We start from the raw sequence: 20,338 nt of genomic DNA on the forward strand, positions 1-20,338 counted from the left end.
GGTACACGCATTCTGTCTCGTTACCCCTGGGGCAGAACAGAAGGAGCAGAACTGGTGCGAAACAGATTGGACAGACAGGATCCAGGGCTATGGTTTGTGCTGTAGCAACAGGAGGGTAAATCCCAGATCCGTGACAAGGCAAGAGGACAGACAGGAAGGGTGCCCTCTGCCAGCTCCATGGGTGAATCCGCTGCTGGGCCACGTCAGGCGGCTGCGCCAGGCCAAGCCCCTTTTGCTCAGAGATGTCAGCGCCCCGCCACGCAGCCCCTTCTGCTCCAGCAGGAAAAGCACCTCAGGCATGCTCAGACCTGGTTTCTGGTAAGGCGCCACGTACCATCTTACGTACCATGTTACTTTTCATTCCCTTGACTAATCCAGTGTGAGAGCTCTCTGAGACACATCTAATGCTTGCAGGGTCACATTATTTCAAACGCTTTAAATAAGTGGAATACACTACCAGTTTTTGCTTTATTTGTACACCTGCAGTCTGGTAAAAAATTGCCGTGAAGCTTTAACTGTGTCAGTCAGCAAAATCTCAAATAATGCTCTGCCCGAGCATCCTCAGGTTCACTCAGGAGCTCCCAGGCTGCAGTAAGCTTCCTTGCTCGATAGGAAAGGTGCTTTCCTCAGAAGAATGGCCTCAAGCACACTCAGCTCTCAGGGCCTCTCAGAAAGCCGCATACCTTTGAGATCTCTCTGCGAAGAGCTCATGTTGTGTGCTGCCAGCGACACATCGCTGCACAGCAGCACAGCCCCAGATTTCCTGCAGGTCTCTCACCCTGCCTCTGGCTCTTGGTGAATAGAAACGGACTCGACCCACACTGCCTACATAAAGGGGCAGGTTGGAGTTGTATCTAGCACAAGTTCTGCCCTTAGGTGTGACAGCACCATGCTATCACACTGGGTGCTCCACATCATCACAAATGGTGACATCTGCTGGCAACGCGATGTGCAAGCAGAAAGTGCAAACACCCAGGCTCCATCTTCTAAGAATCAACAGCCAAGCAAGAACCTGAAGGGAGAAAAACTGGGCAAATAGGCTTGGGGGTTAAGTATGGGAAGCTGTAGTTAGTATGGACTAAGTGTGACATGAAGTTAGTACGCCCCTATCCATAGGACATACTTGAGCAGGGTTCCGGCGTTGAGTGGTTTCTCTCTTCCATGACCTGGCCGTTGTATTTGCATATGCATATGACCTAGTTCTAGACCAGAAGATAAGACTTAGCAGTTGCTGAACCATTTAATGGAGACTGGGAAGTTGAAGACCATGTCACCCTCATGGAAATTAATGTAGCTTGTTTCTCATGGACGAGTGTAAGACCATTACTTACACGTGCAGTTAAAGCAGTCTTGCTTACTGATAGATTTTCCAGCTCTCTTGCTTCAGAAGAAAGGGCATTATCAGTCACCTTAATTTGGTTCTATTCCTAACTGTACTCCAGTCCTTGTTTCAGGCACGAGGCAATATTTCTACGTGTAATTCGGAACAAGCAGTAAGACTTACCTTCTCTCTGCTTAGTATTTGTGCAGCCCTTGGATACCGTGAAGCACACCACCCCAGGAAAACCTATAAGGAAATGCCTAATTCTAAATATATTCACCTTTTTAATTACAAAAGGGTTAAGAGGAATTTGTAAAATCAATGGCATCTTATCCAGAACTTGCTAGTAGTAAAGAGTCTAAGCCGTATTTTGTCATAGTGTATATATATATTTTTTTGCTTTTTAAACACAGCATTCTCTAGTCACTGAATGCATGGGGAGACAGGTACTCAGTACTTCTGGAATGTTTTTATTCCAGGAACTAGCAATCCACTCATCTGCAATCCTGCTATAGCAGATGCATTTAAAAATGACTATTCACCTTTTGTCACACTAACAGCTAGAACTCCATTAACAACAGTGTGACAATAGATTTTAGCAAGCACTTGCAGTGTGCTCACACCACAGGGACAAAAACCAGTACCTTACACTTGTCATGCAGTCAGGCCTCAGAGGAAGTCACAAGACATTCCCAGGAAGGAAACCCACATTCAGATTTGAAGTGGGTGAATAAAAAAGTGCTAAGTAGGTAGCCATCATTATTACAGTATTCCTACAGAAGCTTACACAAATGTGAATTTGAAGTGGAGAATATAAACCATGTTGGATATAAGTCCTTGCAGAGATGTAAAGGTCCTATTCTGGCTTTCAAAGCCAAATGAAATACTGCTCTCAATTATCTACTGTGGAAATTATCACTCACATGTTCTGACTATAATGAAAACCAAATGCTACAAAAAAGACATTGTAGAATAAACACACACTGAGCTCACAGCTGTATTATATATCCATGATTAATTGGCCTACAGAGGCCCTTGGATTAGGACAGGTAGAGGAGATATTTTCAGAACCTGCTGAAAATGCCAATAATCATTGCAAACATTGCTCTTAATGTTATATATCTGACTGGTGCCATCTCAGGAAGTTACCAAGTTCTTCTGCGTGATGGTAGGACATGCCTGAATTATTTATACATCCCAAAGCACTTTCAGTCCAACTGAACCCACTGCAAGCCCTTTACGTAAAGGCAGCTTGCACCTAAACTAAGTAATGCTTTTTCAAACTGAAGTCATCAAGGAGTTAGGGGTTGTGCCATGATCATTATAATTCCACATTTTTGCCCCTACAGATCTTAGAATGGTCAGAATCACAGAGACTGCTTCTCCTAGAGCATGTTGGAAACTCTAATAACCAACCGTATGTTAGGTTTTGAGCGACTGAACTGCTAAGTAATCACCTAAGAGACCAGTATATTCTCGTTAAGTTATCGACAATGTGGTTTTCCTTTTTATTTTTTTTTTATTTTTGTTCTTAAGTTTTTGTTTGTTGCTGCTGTTTGCTTTGTTTCTTTTAATACAATTAAGGATGTGCCATTTACACCCCACAAGAAAAAGCAGAGAGTCCTTATGGAAAAAAAACAAATATATTGAACACATACCAATCAAGTGGTACAGATACGGGACTGGCTTTGATTTCAAAAGTAGAAATAAAAAAAAGATGTAATGCAACAGCTGTTCAATTTCCAAGTCTAAATAGGCACTGTAAAAAGACATTTCAGCTTTCTCCAGCACATATTCCTGTCTAAATGCTCCCACTGTAATCAACTCCTAGGTTCCCAAACAACAACAAAAAAAATCACTGGGAACATAACCTTAGAATAAAAGTTAATATCCATCCACCCACCCTCTTACAAAAAAGCAAACAAAAAAAAATTCCCCCAAAGTACAACCTTTCAATGCTGCTGTTTTGACTGGAGCAGAATTGGAGAATTTATAAAGGTTCAAAAGCACCCAAGGCAAGTAGTACAATATAATTTGTTCACTAACTTGTATTGGAAAGGAGATTAAAAACATTAAGATCTGCATCTTGGTACATAAAACTGTTGTCCTGAATAAAGAGAAATCTTTCAGGAAAGTTTTACAACTTGGTGGAAGTCCAGGACCCAGCTTTAGGCATCATTAATCAATGGGGTTTAATTCTGACTTAGTTATAACCACTTTTATATACTGTACATCTACCCTATAGTTGGATCAGTGTCTCAAACTGCTCACTGGTGTCCCTTTGAACAACTGTAAACTAAACCATAGTATGCAACTCCATAGGAAGCTAGAGATCAGGTGAATATACACAGCCAGTTATATCTCCCCTGCTTCACGCTCTTCTGAGCTCCTTGGGTCTTCTGATCGGCCATTAGCACTTTCGTAAGAACGTTTCTTGTCTTTGAAATCTCGCGGTGACCTCTCTCTTGAGCTTCTATCTTTATCACGTGATGTTCTATCACGATCTCTTGAACGTTCTTTGTCTCTCGAAGATCTTTCTTTTGAGGATCTGAAAAGTGCAGTAAGTTTGAGAATTCTAATTAGTCACGAATTCATAGCGGTCAAACAGCATTCTGATTTTATATTTTTCTCCTTATTCCAACACAACATTAGATTTATGTCATATATGAGAAAACATCAGAAGTCATTCTACTTCTCTTCCTTCCCTACTTTCAATTGCAAAACACAAATATTGTAGGGACAAAATTTAATCTACTTTTATTACAGAGTCCAGATTAAGGTCAATATGCTTCATTTAATCTCTTACTTTCAATTCCCATCCTCAACCTTGCAGTATCAGAAGTTCCACCAGAATTTCTCATATGCAGTTTTTAACTTGAGAAAAATTGACTAGCATCTCTCACGCATCAAAGTTACAATTTTTTTTAAAGTGTACTTAAAAATGGGAATTTGATCAAAAGAAAGGGGGAATTAACTTGCAGAGATTCTTGAAGGAGGTTATTACATGACCAAAAGCACATCTAGAACCTACACTCCACTTAGTTTTTGTAAGAAGAATCATCCCTTGAAGATTTTAGAAGGTCGGTGTGGTGTTCTTTATAGATACGTTATTGTGATGACAGGCATTTCCAAAACCGTTACAAAGAAGCCTGAAAGAGCTGTTCCATTAAACATTCTACATGGGTTTAAATTAAATGAGCTGCCCGCACCGAAAAAAGTTTAAATTAAATAAGCTGCCTGCACCTAAGCTTGTCATTGAAAAAATATTACATTTTCATTTTAAGATGTCCTGCAATCATAAAAAAAAAATCAAATTCATACTTTCACAGAAAAATCTTAATAGCATCCTAGCATAAAGCTAGTTACTAATTTCTTAGACAAAATATCTGCTGTATTGGACAGTAGACCGTACTCTTTCCACCTGGAGTAAGTTACTGTCATTACCTCAAAGCTTCAAACCAGAAGTCTCCAAAATGCTTCTTCAATAAGTGTCCCTTTATAAGCTTACAAAGAAGCGACCTCTCATAGTTTCCCAGATAAACAGATTACTTCTCCTGCAGCGTGGTGTTTCACAAGATTTAGCATTTGCAAGTGCTGAAATACAGACAGTAATTCCATACCACACACTACATGCCAATTAATAAGTTAATACTAGAGTTAATATAGCTGCTTCCCAAGTATTTTGAACTACATGTCTACTGCAGAAGTAACAATGCTCCCAAATCAGCTGACTCAGACTAATTTTAGTAATTAATCCTAGAATAGGCAGACAGACAGGATACAAAGCCATCAACAGCTTTGGCTTTTCTTTCAATACGTTTTTGGAGAATACGAGATGCATTTGTCCAGCTGTCCCACTGCTCCATACAGGTGAGGCTCTAATCAGGTGACAAGAAGGAAGTCCGGCTTTAATGGATGTTTGCACAACAACGTGAGAGTTTATATAATCCCTTTAGCAAACAATATTACTACAAGGAGACTCAGAACTAAAATACCATTCCTACCTTTCCCAAGGACAAGGTATAGATAGCCTTTAGAATCAGAGCCTCTATTAGATTTACATTTTCTGTAATGCTCAGTAAGGATTATCTCCAAACGACGAACTAGATGCTTCATCAGAAATCCTGCATTTGCAAGATATGTGGGGCAGCATCTGTACTGTCACGTTCAACAATTATGAATCACATTATAACATGCGATACTGGTTCCAGGACAGCATTTGTGGATGCTTGCATTGGATCTGAGGACAAAAAATGTAAGTGACCTTGGACAAAAATCCTAAGTAGCCTTGTCAGTTTAGTGTGAGATCTAGGAAAGCAGGGTATAATGTAGCCAGTTTCAATTCTTCCAACAGGTAAGAGACTAAAAGCATAGGTCTGCGATGTGTCATCAACCCCAGGCACTCTTCTCAAAAGAAAGAAAATGAGAAAACTTCACTACCACTGCAGTGAGTAAGAATAGGGCTAGAACATTCATTCTGTTGTCCGCCAGAACCTGAAGAATATTTTAAAAAACATGTTTGTCTAAATGCTGAGAGTATTTATCTCACCCAGCTTTAAATCTCTGCAGTATAGACATCTAAGATAACCAGATTCCTTTAACATTAAGCAAAGGAATGAGACAAATCATGCCCTAGAAGCTTCTACTTTAAAACAGACGCAGAAATATGTCAGATGAGTCTGTAAACGGGACTCTTGAGATTTAACATGTGACCTAGTCATCTAAAAACAGGTGACGTGAAATCCTATGTTATGGTTTTGGATACTCTTTGTCCATACAGTATCTACATACGTCATTAGCCCTTGATAAATAAATTCTTACAAGTGGGCTCAAGCACACAGACACAAGCATCTCAATGGCTTTCAGAACACAAGTCAGCAGCCTGCAAGAACTTTAATGATGCTATTGGGTATTTTACTCTAGCCAAGCCCCCAAAAATCACACTGAGGGCTTTAGGTTAGCATAAAACGTTGTGACTCTTCCCATAGCGAAGCCACAACTCCACAGTTCTCTCAGTGGCCTTAGAGTTAACGGCAACACGTGCTGCCACCGCTGCAGCTTTCAGCAGTCCTCCTACTGCCTCTGATGTCACTCTGCTGTTCGGTGATCTGGCAAAAGCACCACAGTCTCCAGATCCTACTTTATTTGGTTATGTCACTCAAAAAAAAAAAAAAGGAGGACTCCTTCCTGAAGTATGCAACTTGCTGGAGTGTGTCTTTTCTCTTCCAAACTATACTTGGCCACAATCCCTTGGACAACTGAATCTTTTGAGATTAAGGAAGACAGGTTTGAATAAAGGTATTTTATATCTGCATTTTAAGAAAATACTCAAAAAATATTTAAAAAATAGGATTTGGCAATATGCACTTCCTTGGATTAGAAAAAGAGTTCTTAAGAAACAAGAAGTGTGATATGTTTGAGCCTACAAGTTCAGGTTTATTTTGGATTCTGGCATCAACAGTGGTATTGTATTTGATAGGAAGACTTTTCCTCACATTCATGTAAAAAGCAGATCTAATGGCTAGAAGGGCACCTATAAAAGGAGGCATCGAGGCTGGCTGCAAGGTCAATCATTATCCTGGCTCCAGTGAAGCAAGACCGTAGCTGTAAGGACACATTAGCCTCTTGAAAGCACAATTTACATAATTTAAATATAAAAAGTATTGTTTGACATTAAAGAATTAAGACATATGAGCTACTAATGATGGCATACACCTTCCTCAACTTAACAGTAGTCAAAGACTCTTATCTGTGCTAAGGATTGTTCTAACACAGGTCTCTCTCAGGTTGGGAAATGGCATCAGAAGAAGTATTTCCAGTACTGAATTTCGTAAGGTTGAAATCTTGTGCCCTGAAGTTTGGTATTTTTACTCATTCACAAACAAAGCTTGAAGGGCTTATCCTTTAATACTATCTTGTAAAAGGACACCGATTTCATCTTCAAAGTACCTTGTCCTTTTTCAGGTAATCTTTGGCAGCTGATAGGTTTAGCGTTATATGGATAGCACCAATAGTCAAATGTTTTCATGCCATTTCCTTATTCTTACAGATTTCTCTGCCAACATACAAAAATAATGCATCATTTGTCTTGTGCTTATCAAATTGGAGAGTTTGAACAACTATGATGAGAATGACAGAACAATCCACCAGTATAATTTTCTCTAAGTGCTGAAATTCAGTCTTGCAAGGCTGGACTTTGATGTCAAAGTATTAAAGGCAATTTGAGCATATACTTTATGCAGTGGTTTGTCCAAGTGAACAAATGTGTTGATACAAATTAAAATGTCTGTTTTAAGACTGAAAAACTACAAGTTTGAAGCGAAGATTTGCTAATCTGCCATTGTGACCACCTTGAAATGGCAGTCTCAAAGATAACCATGATGACAGGCTAAAACGAAGGCGGAAATTGCTGAGTGTGAAATGTTGAGTTTAGGACACTGAAGAACATCCTGAAGAATTTTAAATACCACTGATTATATCAACTAGAGTGCTGAACATTTATGTTTTATTCATATGCCACAAAAAGAAGGAAACAAAAGGCTTGGACCAACTCTGTCTTCTATGCTCTCTTAACAGAACACAGTGGGACTAGAGTCACCTAATCCAGAAAGAAGAAAACTCACCTTTAGGGCAGAGAGCACACTTGAATAAATTCAACAAATACTTCTCCATCCTTGGAGGTAAAACTACTAAATCATTTGAATTCTAAAACCTGCATGTATGGACATTTCAAACTAGATCTCTTCTTTTCTATTAAGCCAACAATCTGTCAGGGTTTTAAGACTAGGCACCCTGTCTACTACACTGCACTCAAATCTCTGTCTCAGTGGCTGACCTTTACAAGAATGGAATCCTGGTTATGAGCAGGCCTCCCTACCAGAAGCCTTGTTTTGCAATTCTAACACTCTAAATTATGCTTACCTCACTCATCTAAAATAAGCCAGCAACCCTCAGGAGAAGACAGCAATCAAGTCATTCAAAAGCAGCTGCCCCAGACTGCTCTTTGCAGTAATTCTTTCAACAAGGGATCAAGCCACTTTCCTCGCAAAGCAGTATCTTCATATTTGATACAACAACTTTATTTAATGGCACGTATAAACTTGTCTTTATCTAGCGCAGTACACAACAGATGGGTTCCACCACTGGGAATAAGAGCCCAAAGGGAAAACTAAATGGATAACAGTTAGAACTGCTTATATCCCTAAGTTCAAATGGAGATCAATTATTTCACTTTACTACCAGCTTTCCTGCAGTGTAGATTTATTAGCTTGACAGCAATACCCTGGATCACTCCTTCACAACAGAAGTAATACACAGACCTATTACTTTTATTTTTAAACAAAAAAAAAAATCACTACTATATATTAAATCATAAATATACAAAGGGTATAACCAAAATCTGAGACAGCCTCAAAATAAGTATAAATTATTAAGTATTTAATGTAAACTTCATTTAGCGCAAAAAAAAAATCTGACCATGCATGTAGGAAAAGCCATTTGTTTCCAGACCAGTATTTACCTCTTTTTGGAGCTGCGTTCTCGGCTTCTCTCCCTGGAACTATGCCTGCTTCTATGATGGCTGCGACTCCGGCTGCGGCTGTTAGAGCGAGACCTGTGGCGATGGCGTTTCTCACGGGACTTGGAGCGAGTTCTCCTCTTTCGTTCCCGGGAGGCTGAGCGAGACCGATGTCTGCGGCGATCTCGGGACCTAGATCTAAAACAGAAAGGAATTAAGACACTGCATTCACCTAGCTACTCTGTCAGTGTACTTTGAATATTACACACTCGATGCACAAGCAAATTTGTACAGAGAATAACCTGTAGTGTTCAGACCTACTGCATTGCCCTATCACAGGCAAACAAAGAGGGGAGAACAACATTTGACGTGTTACAAACTTTTTTTTTTTTTTAACTAAGTCAGACAATTTTACAGTTGATTTATGATTATACTTATGGTTACAGCATAGTCAAGTCAAGCTTCAGAAAGGAAAAATACTTGTTTTGTTTTAAAATCTTGCATTTATCAGGGCAATTTTGTGATGCAGTGACAGGGATCATCTGGCAGAAGCTGTGTAATTATGATGTTCCCAGAACTTAGAACTATACCCTTTCCCCATAGCTACTGCAATAAAAATAGCCTGGAAGGTACTAAACACCATATAAATTCTTGATTTTCTTTCTTTTTTAAATCACCTTGCAGTAATATCTCACTGGTGACTTTCAACTGTAGGGTAAGAAGAAAACTGGCAATATAAATAGGAGTTAACATAGCACTTTGTGCTTTAAGAACACAGGTTTTCACCAAAAGGTATTGAACACAAGCATCTGTTTTGAATAAAGTAATTCTCTGTGTTCCAAATGTTATCAGGGACAAAACGTTGCATTGTAGTAGCCACAAAATAGACAAACAGCTCAACAGGAAATGCTAAATGCTGTATAAGCACACAGAGATGACTATGTAACAGGATGCTTTTTCTGTGAAGAACATCTCAAATTAATAAGGCTAGACAAATTTATAACGTTCCAGCTTGTGAAAGGCTGGCATCACTGGTGGTATTTCTCGTTTGCAGATTTGTATACCTTTTGGTATGTTTGCTGTGGGATCTTGACCTGAAACAAATGGAAAATGGTGAATCAATTTTTCTTACAGAGTCTCGTTACCAAATATAAAGTACAGTTTAGTAATAAGTCAGACTAGTTGAGCCTTTACTGTATTCTCATTTTACTAACAAAAAATTTAAAGGCCTTTTATTTCAAGTTAACATCTTTGCAACACATTTATCAGGAAATAGATCCCCCAACAACTCTGTTTTGTGCTTTTGTGTGTGTGCGCGCGCGCGCATGTGTGTGTGTCTGGGAGGGATTAAGGGTAGGATATCTACTCCACTTTTTAATTCACACCCCTTCAATAAGAAAAGCTTACTGTTAAATAGAGCCAGTACTCCCTTATTTCTTGTAAGACACACTATCAGACTGCAACAGATTTCAAAATATTCATTATTAGCTTCTGAAGACAGTATGTCAAGAGAACTGCAGTTCAGATCCCATTCAACCCTACCCTCACAAAGCCTTGAAACAACAGTATTTCATAAAAAACAGCAAATTACTTTGCTGAAGTCAATACTATTCAACTATTCCCAATAAGGAAAAATGTTAACACCTGTCAGATCTCAAAACAAGGTACATACCTGAGAAACATATCACATGTAAAAGGCATTTGTTCGAGTTTTGTTCAAGTGTGTAGAGACACTGGTATTTGTAGTTTTTAAAGAAAAGACTTTATATAAAAATAATTTAGGTTTTAAGTGAATTCAATGCTTAACTCTTTCAATACTTTTAAGTTTCCAAGGAACGGAAACTCAGGATCTGCAGATTTATGAAAAACAAACGTTCATGAAGTATACTGCAGTTTTTCTATTAAACTTATATAGGACATTATGTAAATGCAATTAAAGTGGATCCCTACCTTCTCAGTTTCTCCCTTTCTTCTCTTTCCCTCTCCTCTCTGCGTTTCAGGCGCTCCTGGTTTCGTTTTTCCTGTTTATCAGCCACAATCCTCTAAAAGAAAATGAATGTATTCATTGAAGTTACACTTCAAAATTTCTCAAATGAAGGTGTAAAAGCTATAAAAATAATCTAGACAGTTAATATTCAGTTCTTTCCCTTGTGTATATTTCTCCCTCTCTCTTCCTCAGTATATATATGTATTTTTTCAAGAAACACAAGTTATTGCAGAAGAGCTGCAGCAAATACGTGGGTGTTACACCAGGACCTGAAAGATGTAAACTTACATTAAGTTTTTTCATGAAGGGGAATTCAGAGCAGTAAGTCATGTCTTAATGTGAAAGCTTCCATGCCAAACCTATCATATTTTGGCTACTGGGGAAAGGTAGAAGGGAATTAGAACAGGGATAGTTAGGAATTTCATTAACTCCCTCAGCTATCCTTTGAAATAAAGAAACTCTTAGTCTTAATGGACTTGGTTGGGCTGATACCTAGTTTTGAGGCTACTTGTTTCTGTGTTGTGAACAGTACACATAGAATTAGAAAGGATGCTTCAGCTGACAGCCCCCAGGTTGAACTCACTACTACTGGGGACAAGGCACGCTCAGTAGAGGGCCCTCAGATATGGAACTCACAACTGGAGATCTGGCCAAACCCAAGTCTCGCCACCTTCTGGACATGATGAAAGAAATTCAACTCTTTGTAAAGACCTTCTTCTGAGATGTGGAATTGCCCCAGCAGCATCTTGATTAGATCTCTGAGGAGAGCTCTGAGGAAGGAGGGGATAATTATTGTTTTCTTTTTTGTTAGGAGAAGTACTTCAAAAGATTATTTTATTGATGCTTTGGGAATGTGACAATTATCCATGCATATTTTTTCCAAAGGTTGTAAATAATCAGTTAATTAGCCCCTTTACGTCAAATTATCTCTCTACTTCCTTGCACAGTATCAGTAGTTTAACTACAAGCAAGGTTTCTTCAAATGAACCTGCATAATTTCATGTAGGTATGAGAGGAAACACACATCTCCTCTAGGTATCTAAGGCTTGAATTACAACAACTGTATTTAGGAGCCTAAATTGCCAATATAGTTAATAGAAAGAGTTGAGCTTTCCGACGGGTAAGTCACAGTATCCATGCAAGACAGCTGGAATATTATGAAAACCAAGCCAATTCACTCAAATTCAGCAGCAATATTCCTTGCTTTAGGGCTTCAATCCATTTAGCGATTCTCTTTAGTGATTTCTATAGCAACATGCTTAATTGAGCCTTAAAGTCCAGAATCTGCATATTAAGATCATAAATGGCATAAGCGTCCAAATCCATCCTCTTGGATACCGAAAGTCTGGAATATAATTCCAGTAAGTCTTTCTTCAAGCATGTGATTTCTGGTCAAGGTAGCGTTGTTTAAGAAAATATTCCAACTGGATTCAAAACTTCAAGCTATGGAGAACATGCAACCTCCCTGTAACAATTATTTTAATAGTTAGCCTCACTTCAAGATACACACCCTTTTCGATTTTGACTTTGGATAGCTACAGCCTTAAGTTGTTGGAACTCATTTCACCTATTGTTAGTCAAGCTTAAAAGCTGTGATAACCACTTAAAAAAAAAAACATTGTTGGTGCCTATGAAATAATATGTCTGGATAAAATAAACAAGTTTCTGTAGTCTTTCACCATACAGCAGGCTGTTGAAGCTCCAAACATTTCTGTAGATCTTTTTGAAATCCTTTGCTATGAATTACTGTTCTCTTTATGTACGTGCTCTTTACTGGTACCAAAACTGAGCACAGCATATCAACAACAGCCCTATTAACATTTTATCCCTAATTAAGGGATAAAATATCACTCCCTTAGGGTCACATGTTCATGTATTTTCAAGAGTCTCATTATTACTTTCATCCAATAAACTGGTGTAAGGTAAAGTTCATTTGTCTATCTCCCAAGTCTTCCAAGACACAGACACTTCCAACAACACTAATTCAGAATACAGTTCTCCATTTGACAAGTGGAATTGCACTCTTTGTTCCCAAGATGCATTACTATGAACAGGTGTTTTAACACAACTAGTCCAAGTGAGGCCATCTTATCAAATTATCTAGGTAATTGGTATTAGATTAACATGTTCAGTGTTTATAGACTAATGAAATATCTCAAAAGGTAACATGAAAAAAATCACACAGCCAGAGATCCCATTAAGACTACCTTATTAAGTAGGAGAACAGGCACACACACGAAATAGAGGAATGATTTACCCTGAGTTCCTCAAGCTTCTCTCTTATTTCAATAAATCCTAAATGTAGTTTTCCTCCAAAGTGATCAGCAAGACGTCGGTCATTGTCATGAAGACCAAGGTAGGCCGAACACACTTCACAAACCCGTAGCTTCTGCTGCTGAAAGCTAGAGGCAGGCATAGAATTTCTGTATACCTCCTAGAAAAAGCAAACTTGTTAGTCTTACTTCTCAATGCACACAAATACAAAAATGATTTTTTTTACCAAGAGTGTATTATTTTTATGACAGAATTCAAAACAAATTAGCACACCCTTTAGTTAATTCACACCATTCATAAATTAACTGTCTCATTAAGATGAAGTGCAGGTTCCTCATTTTGAAGATTGGATATAGTAAGAACAGGACATTACCAAATGGTTTTGCAAATTAAACAAAGTGGAGCAATTATTATCTTTATTTCAGATTATACTGCTTAGAACAATGAGTAAATTTCATAGACAACATACTGAATACATGTTAACACAAAAATTACTATATGTTAACATATTATGAAAATATTGTATGTTTTCTTTGTGAATGCAGTTTAAAACAAGAGAAATCTACCTGCATTTTAGATGCTAATTAAACATCAAGTTATCTAAGCAAAATTTACCTACACTCAGATGACAGACAAGCAAGACTGCCAGCTACCCCTCTGGTACCATTAAAGCAACCGCAGATGTTTGTTTCTATGAATTTAAGTATCTTGGTGAAATATGATATAGAAAAAGCTCTTGACAAGATTTGCCATCCGAACATTACTACAAAGACTACTTTGACGTGCCTGATACACAAGCCATTGACTATCTTTCAATGAAAACAAACTTAGCAGGGTCTGAAATGGCTCCCCTTACTGAAGCTTTCCAATATGAGCCACACACCAGCACACCCCAACGTACAGTGGGGTTACCACAGCAAGAGTCGCAAGACCCAGCGAGATGAGCAAGTCCAACACACACAGACATGACTGTCATGTCCACAGATGTTACCAGCCAGTACAGCTAAACTAAGGTGAACACATCATCAGTGGAAATTAGTATAATTTAATAGTAAAGGAGTGTATTTGAAGGCAGAAACTTTTCCCAAACAGGATGCCACAAAGCAAATTCCTTGGTTTATATAAAGCAGTTAGCTAAGGAAGTGCCAGTAGCTAAGGCATCTTGCACTACACAGTTACTGGCCAATTTAATTTGGGATACTGCCCTCTCTATCCCCCAAACCTTACACAATCAACTTACTTCAGCTTCTCTCTTCTTTACCCGGGCTTTCTCCACTTCATCCATTACTTTTTGAGATTCTTCCACATTTCCATCAGCTCCCAGCTGTTCTACTTTGGCCAGTAGTTTCCCAATTTCTTCATTCAATTCATGAACTCGTTCAGCCTTAAAAGAGAAAAGGCTCAATGCAGGAAATGCTTTTAAGTTAATTATGGAAAAGCATCTGAACTAATACTGAGGTATTATTATATGCAAAATCCGTAGGGTGAAATTAAAGGAAGCGTGCATAGGTAACCTCCTCATTTCAAGGGAAACAGAACTGCCTCATGTCAAAACACACAGAGAAAGGCTGGGTTACCAAGACTATGTAGCAACTCCAGAGAACGATTTTGTTCATAGATTCCAAATAATTCACACTGCTGTCTTGCAAAATCAGTATTCATACAACCATTCTTCCTGGCTTGTGCATGTATTTGCAGAAAAAATGATTTTTTTGATCAAAAAGTACAAGAATTACTAACATTTGTGTGGCATCGTGTCACAGAGATTGAAGTTCTCTGAGCTCAAGAATATCAAAGAGGTCTCTTCCATGCCTTCTCCTCTCCCTGCTTTAGAAACAGGTTTGAGGCATCTTTTTTTGCTTTTTATGTGTTTATTATAGAACTTATTTTTATCCTTAATCAGCATGAATTCTCAGATGGGATAGCCTGCCAAAGTCTAAATTTGGTTCCTTAGAAAAACAGACCACCAAAAAACCCTTCAGCAATTAGTTTTACATGCTTACTTTAGCTGCAACTTCAGCACTGATCTCTTCTTGGGTTTCTGCTAATCTTTTCTTAGCCACTTCTGTTCTCCTGTCACAGTCTGCAATAAACGACTGCAGGTGGTCCATTGCCTAAAACATCAACAAGAACATCAATCAACATTGTAAAGAACATGACTATTTCATTATCCTTAAAAATTTCATAGTTAAGGCTAACTTTTCAGAGTTTTTCTTAGTGAAACCTTGAGTAAAACAAAAACCTAGCTGTTTATGGTATATAATCGCATATATTAATATACACTAACATTTTAAAAACAAGTCTGCACACTGTCAAAATTCTGAAGTATTTGCAGAAACTTGGAAATGAATCTGTCTTAAGTCTTATTCCTGTAAAAGCAGTAAGCATTTATAACACGTATTAAAATTCTTCAAAGGATAGTTAGGTTCACCTCATCCTGCCAATACATGCAATACTGTAACATTTTTCCCCTCATTTTTAAGCTATTAATCATATTAATAATACCATATTAATATTAATCATATTAATAACATCATATAAATAACACCATGCCCCCCAATCAACAACCACCCCAAGTTTTTTTTTTTTTTTATCTGCACTGAGGACAGACTTCCTAGCTGGGAGTCTGGAACTGTATTACTCAAACTATGGTGTACTGAGACATAGCATGTAATTTGTTATTCCCAAGAGAAAATGACATTTTTATTAACAAATAGAGAATTTAAGCCTCTCTTCAAAGCATTCATGACATTTGCTTGATAATTGTTACCACTAAGACAGCATACAGGTTTATGATAATTATTTTTGTGAAAGGATATTAACTGTTCTACCTAGGAATGACTACCAATACAAACATAATACTCGCATATAATCATGAGGAAGCATGTAAGTGTTCCCATAACTGTGGAGGGATTTCTCTGCCTCCACTTACAAAGCTACTTTACATAAGTTCTCCTTCTTTGTGCACCAAAGCTTAACTTTTGTTGCTCAGTTTATCCTTCTAGGCACACAAGTTATGCTTTCTCTCCACCAAGACAAGATACATACATCAAGCTCAAAGAAGAAATCTTGATCTTTGGATGCTATTTCATAGTCTGCCCTTAATGCCAGGTCATGCACCTTCAGACATTCTCCAAGGTCCATTCTCTGAAAGGAGACAGAGGGAAAGTAATATAATTTTTCAAAAGAGTTACAAGGAAAAAAGCAAGCACAATTTCCTTTAATAGACAAATATTCCAAAGCAAATCATCTCCTATATGGGAATAAAAGGACAGTTTTAAAAAGTTGCAAGACAATCCTAGATCTTTAATAAACATGTATGAACGATATAAGCTTTCCATTCTGACTACGTATTTTTTCCTATGATGATGGCTGTTTGCATTACAGAGTATCGTTGTTGTCCTGCAAGAGTTTTTTTGTTTGTTTGTGTTGGTTTTTTTGTTTGCTTGTTTTTTTAGCTTTCAGGAAAATAAAAGGGACTGAAGTGGAACATCCTGTATTGAATTAAAACAGCTGAGGAGAACCAAGATCCCTGAAAATAATTGGCAATTAAATGGTCAAATGCTTGATCTGATCTATCTGTACACTCCACGTTCTTGCTGTAACAATCATCTGAAATAGTTGCAACCACATCATCACTGTAAGTGCTGCTTAAAAGTCATTCTCAAAGCATATAAAGGTAGCCAAAAATCAAATCTATCCAAAGGGAAGGTGAGAACAACAAACTAAAGCAGATTACATAATTAGCCTTTAATCTCACATAGAATGCTGCTGAGAAGAGCGCCCAGAATTTTACTAGGTATAACAATTACTTTTTTCAAACTGAAGTTTGCAGCTTGCACAGCAAAAGAAATTTTGATGAAATCAAAATTGTTTCCTGCAAGTTTGTTTGGTGATCAAGACAAAGTAATATGCACATGACAAAAATCAACTCATAATGGAAATAAAATTAGAAAAAAACAAGATAAATCAACATGTGACTTTGTAGAGAATGTATAATCACTGAAAGTGATTACTATTTGCTTCACTTAAAAACAATACAGTTTCAGTTAGTTCTGTGCACTGCTCACTTCAGAAAAACTAATCCTTTCTTAGCATTAAAAAGACAACAGAAGTTGAACTCTAGTAGAAAAAGCTCTTACTGTTGTAGTTCAGTAACTGTTTTAGAACCAAAACTAACATAACTGATAATTTGTGTTTTTTCATAAATAAAAGATGAGTGTTAACTTGGAAACTGTTGGAAGTCACCTGATATCTGAACACCTAATTTCAACAGGAAAGAAAAAGATCAGCTCTTTCCTTCGTAACTACACAGAACCTCAGCAATTTTGTTAAGTGATGCAAAACCTGGAAGACATAGAAGCTGAGTGATATATCAAATTTCCAAGTCATTAGGTGCTAACATTACTGCATTCTTTCAGAAAAGTATTTCACTATCAGGAAAGCAGTATGAAAGAACATTTTATAACTATCTAAAAATTAAGACACCCAAGAATACTCCTAAAATTGGGAAAAGCTTGTCTTTATGCCAATTCATCACTTGCACTCATATATGTTATTTAAGGTTGAATTGTAAAACTCGAGGCCAATCCTGTTTTACATCAAACACACCACTCTCAAATGCATAGATAAAGCTACTGACACTAAGAAATCTGTACACAAAGACAAAAAGCCTGAAACATATTCATCACACCATCAAAAAAATGCGATTTCAATATGAAAGCTACATATAGAGTAAGTACATGAAATGTAAGTTCTTCCATCACACCCTAAAAAAACAAGAATTCACGTGACGCTACCATGACATACTTTGTGTTGACTTTACAATTCAGAATGGATTTGACCTCTTCAAATCAGCCTATTTTCTGATTTCTTTTTAGTCCAACTTGTAAATCCATAGCTCAAGAGGATGGAAATTACTTTGAGCCAGCATTTCTGCTGAAAAAAATTCTGCTCTCCCTTTATCACTATGCTGTGCCTCCCTATGCTACCACATGTGCCTGTAAAACTGAACACAATCAGGGTACTGACTGGGTAAAATGTAGCTTAGCAAGCCAAAAACAGAGGCAATTTTTCAGCAGCATCGCTTTATCCAATTTGTTAGGCAGCTATACAAACAGACATGCTGACATTATGTAGGGGGAAGTGTAATAGTGGACTTGAGCAGCTGGGATCTCTTAACAGTACCAAGATTACACTTCAAAAACTCTTCAATAACTTCAGTAATATTAGCAGCAATTTTTGGGGGGTGGAGGAGAGGTGATGTAGGATTTGTTATTGTTAGATAGTGTCCCAGTTAGAAGAAAGGAAGCATTGGATCCCTTCTCCCTCTCTGATCCAGCTTGGAGCAGCCATACAAATACTCGCATGGCTAACAGACAGGGAACAACAATAAGTACATACAACAGAAACAGCCTCCTTTTCATTGGCTTTGCTGCTAAAGAAATTGTGTCATTGTTGGAATCACTCCTTAGCGCACTTTGTACTAGTCTTGACTAACCCTTTGAAAGTACCTTAACAGAAGTATTACTACTAAATGTCTGTCTTAAAAACTCTATTAGCAAAACGAAGTTTTGGGAGACAAAAAAGTTTAAAAACTTATCCCAGTTTGTCCATTACAATAAAAAAATCAGGCTAAAAAGCACTTCTGCTGATATATGGTAAGGAATATTTGGCAAAGAGGATTCATCTTGGGGATGATTTATTACTGTCAAATGTCTGCTCTGGATTGGGATTGCCCAAGAACCTTGATAGCCACAGAGAAGCTCATAATGTAGTTTGGCTCATAGGGCTATCTGCAAAGTAGATGGACAGCTGATGGAAATGGCCAGAAGACACAGTAAGACTATTTTAATTTTCCACATGTCCATGTTGCAATTTGGTGCCAAGCCATGCCCTTCCCCAGAGGCAAAGAACATGCATTGGTAGCCAGCCATTTAAGATCAATGGTATTTGAAACAGAAGGTGGCTTTAAGACAGCCTAATGTTCAGACACTGAGCTACTTAAAAAGAATGCACATAAACTTTGTCTTTCATTGCTGACACAACGATTTTCAGACAAACTTATGCTACTTAAAGTGATTTACAGGAGTCCCAATGAGCAAAGCAAACAAAGAAAGGGGCGAACAACAAAGCCCCCAGACTAGACAGAACTAAAGTTTATTGAATACATGAAGCCATATATACTTTAGGGCTTTTTGCAGATATGCATTTTTACTGAAGACAAAACCAGAAAAAGATTCTCCAGGTATGTGGGGATTTACTACAAGCAAAAGCTATTGCTTAAGTTTAGTCTAGAAAATAGTCCAGGCAACTGCATAGGGGTATCAGTAGTCGTTTGCTTTTGCAGAGCTTTGCTTAAGAAACAACTGCCTGCTACTTAACTTGATAATCATTTGCTGTAACAATTTCTTCTTCTTTTAACCACTGTTAGATGAACAATTAAAGATACTTGATTTCCCAGAGCTGAGATTTAGACAAGTCATCTTTCATCCCAACAAACCTCGTATTGAAATGATTCAGAAATCATTTTTGTTGTTCCATCCATGAAAGACGGTCAGAATGCCTTTGGTGTTAATACAGAAAAAAGCTGGCTTACTGCTGATGCTTAGCTCTGCATCAATCAAATTGGGCGTAGAAAAAGATCATCACCCAAGTTCACCATAAACAGACAAGGAAGAGGTGGTCCAGGATGTAGGCAGCACAGAAACTGAAGAGCTCAACTGAAAAAAAAACCCATGCACTCAAAGCTGCTGACATTAGTAACTGAATCAGACTAAACTATCAGATATGATGCTGTTTCTGGAAACATGAAACTAAGGTTTTCTTTTTCAGGTCTTGAGCAACCTACAGGAAAAATGTCATTTTGGTGCTTTTACAAATACTGCATGTTCCTTTGACATCAGAGATTAGATTACTGAATGCACACAACATGGACTACAAGAAGAGCACAGAAAAGCCAAAGCTACTTAAAATGCAGATGTTGATACCAAGTGTGACATAGTGGCACATACTATCAATGCTTCTAAAAACAGCATACACCTTTGATAGGCTTTGAAAGATGAGTCTGAACAGTGTTTCTGTAGAGAATTCTTCCTAGCTAAAAAGATATCCATACTAAAGCAGCTTACATTCAGCAAGAGATTTTTTTTTTGTTTATGAAATTATGACATGATTGGAAAAATTAAGTTGTCTGGAGGAACCAAATCTCTCCCTTTATCAAATTGTCGGGGCAGCTATC

At 37.8% G+C, this 20,338-nt stretch overlaps 1 protein-coding gene across 5 annotated transcripts in view; it reads right to left on the bottom strand.

Moving 5' to 3' along the window:
* Positions 1-440: 440 nt before the first annotated feature.
* Positions 441-20,338, bottom strand: part of LUC7L2 (LUC7 like 2, pre-mRNA splicing factor) — a 36,025-nt gene continuing 16,127 nt past the window's right edge. For 2 of the 5 annotated variants that reach the window (XM_048078893.2, XM_013196960.3), the window contains 8 exons: positions 16,147-16,245; positions 15,102-15,212; positions 14,339-14,482; positions 13,082-13,258; positions 10,788-10,879; positions 9,902-9,931; positions 8,841-9,035; positions 441-3,869 (listed from right to left, as the gene is read on the bottom strand). In XM_048078893.2, the coding sequence (XP_047934850.1) occupies positions 3,677-3,869; positions 8,841-9,035; positions 9,902-9,931; positions 10,788-10,879; positions 13,082-13,258; positions 14,339-14,482; positions 15,102-15,212; positions 16,147-16,245 (1,041 nt within the window). In that variant the 3' untranslated portion in view covers positions 441-3,676. Of the gene's footprint in view, positions 3,870-8,836; positions 9,036-9,901; positions 9,932-10,787; positions 10,880-13,081; positions 13,259-14,338; positions 14,483-15,101; positions 15,213-16,146; positions 16,246-20,338 lie in introns of those variants that run through there. The other 3 variants (XM_048078894.2, XM_048078892.2, XM_048078895.2) reach the window with 2 other exon arrangements.

Source organism: Anser cygnoides, chromosome 1 (assembly GCF_040182565.1).
Source record: "Anser cygnoides isolate HZ-2024a breed goose chromosome 1, Taihu_goose_T2T_genome, whole genome shotgun sequence".
NCBI lineage: Eukaryota > Metazoa > Chordata > Aves > Anseriformes > Anatidae > Anser > Anser cygnoides.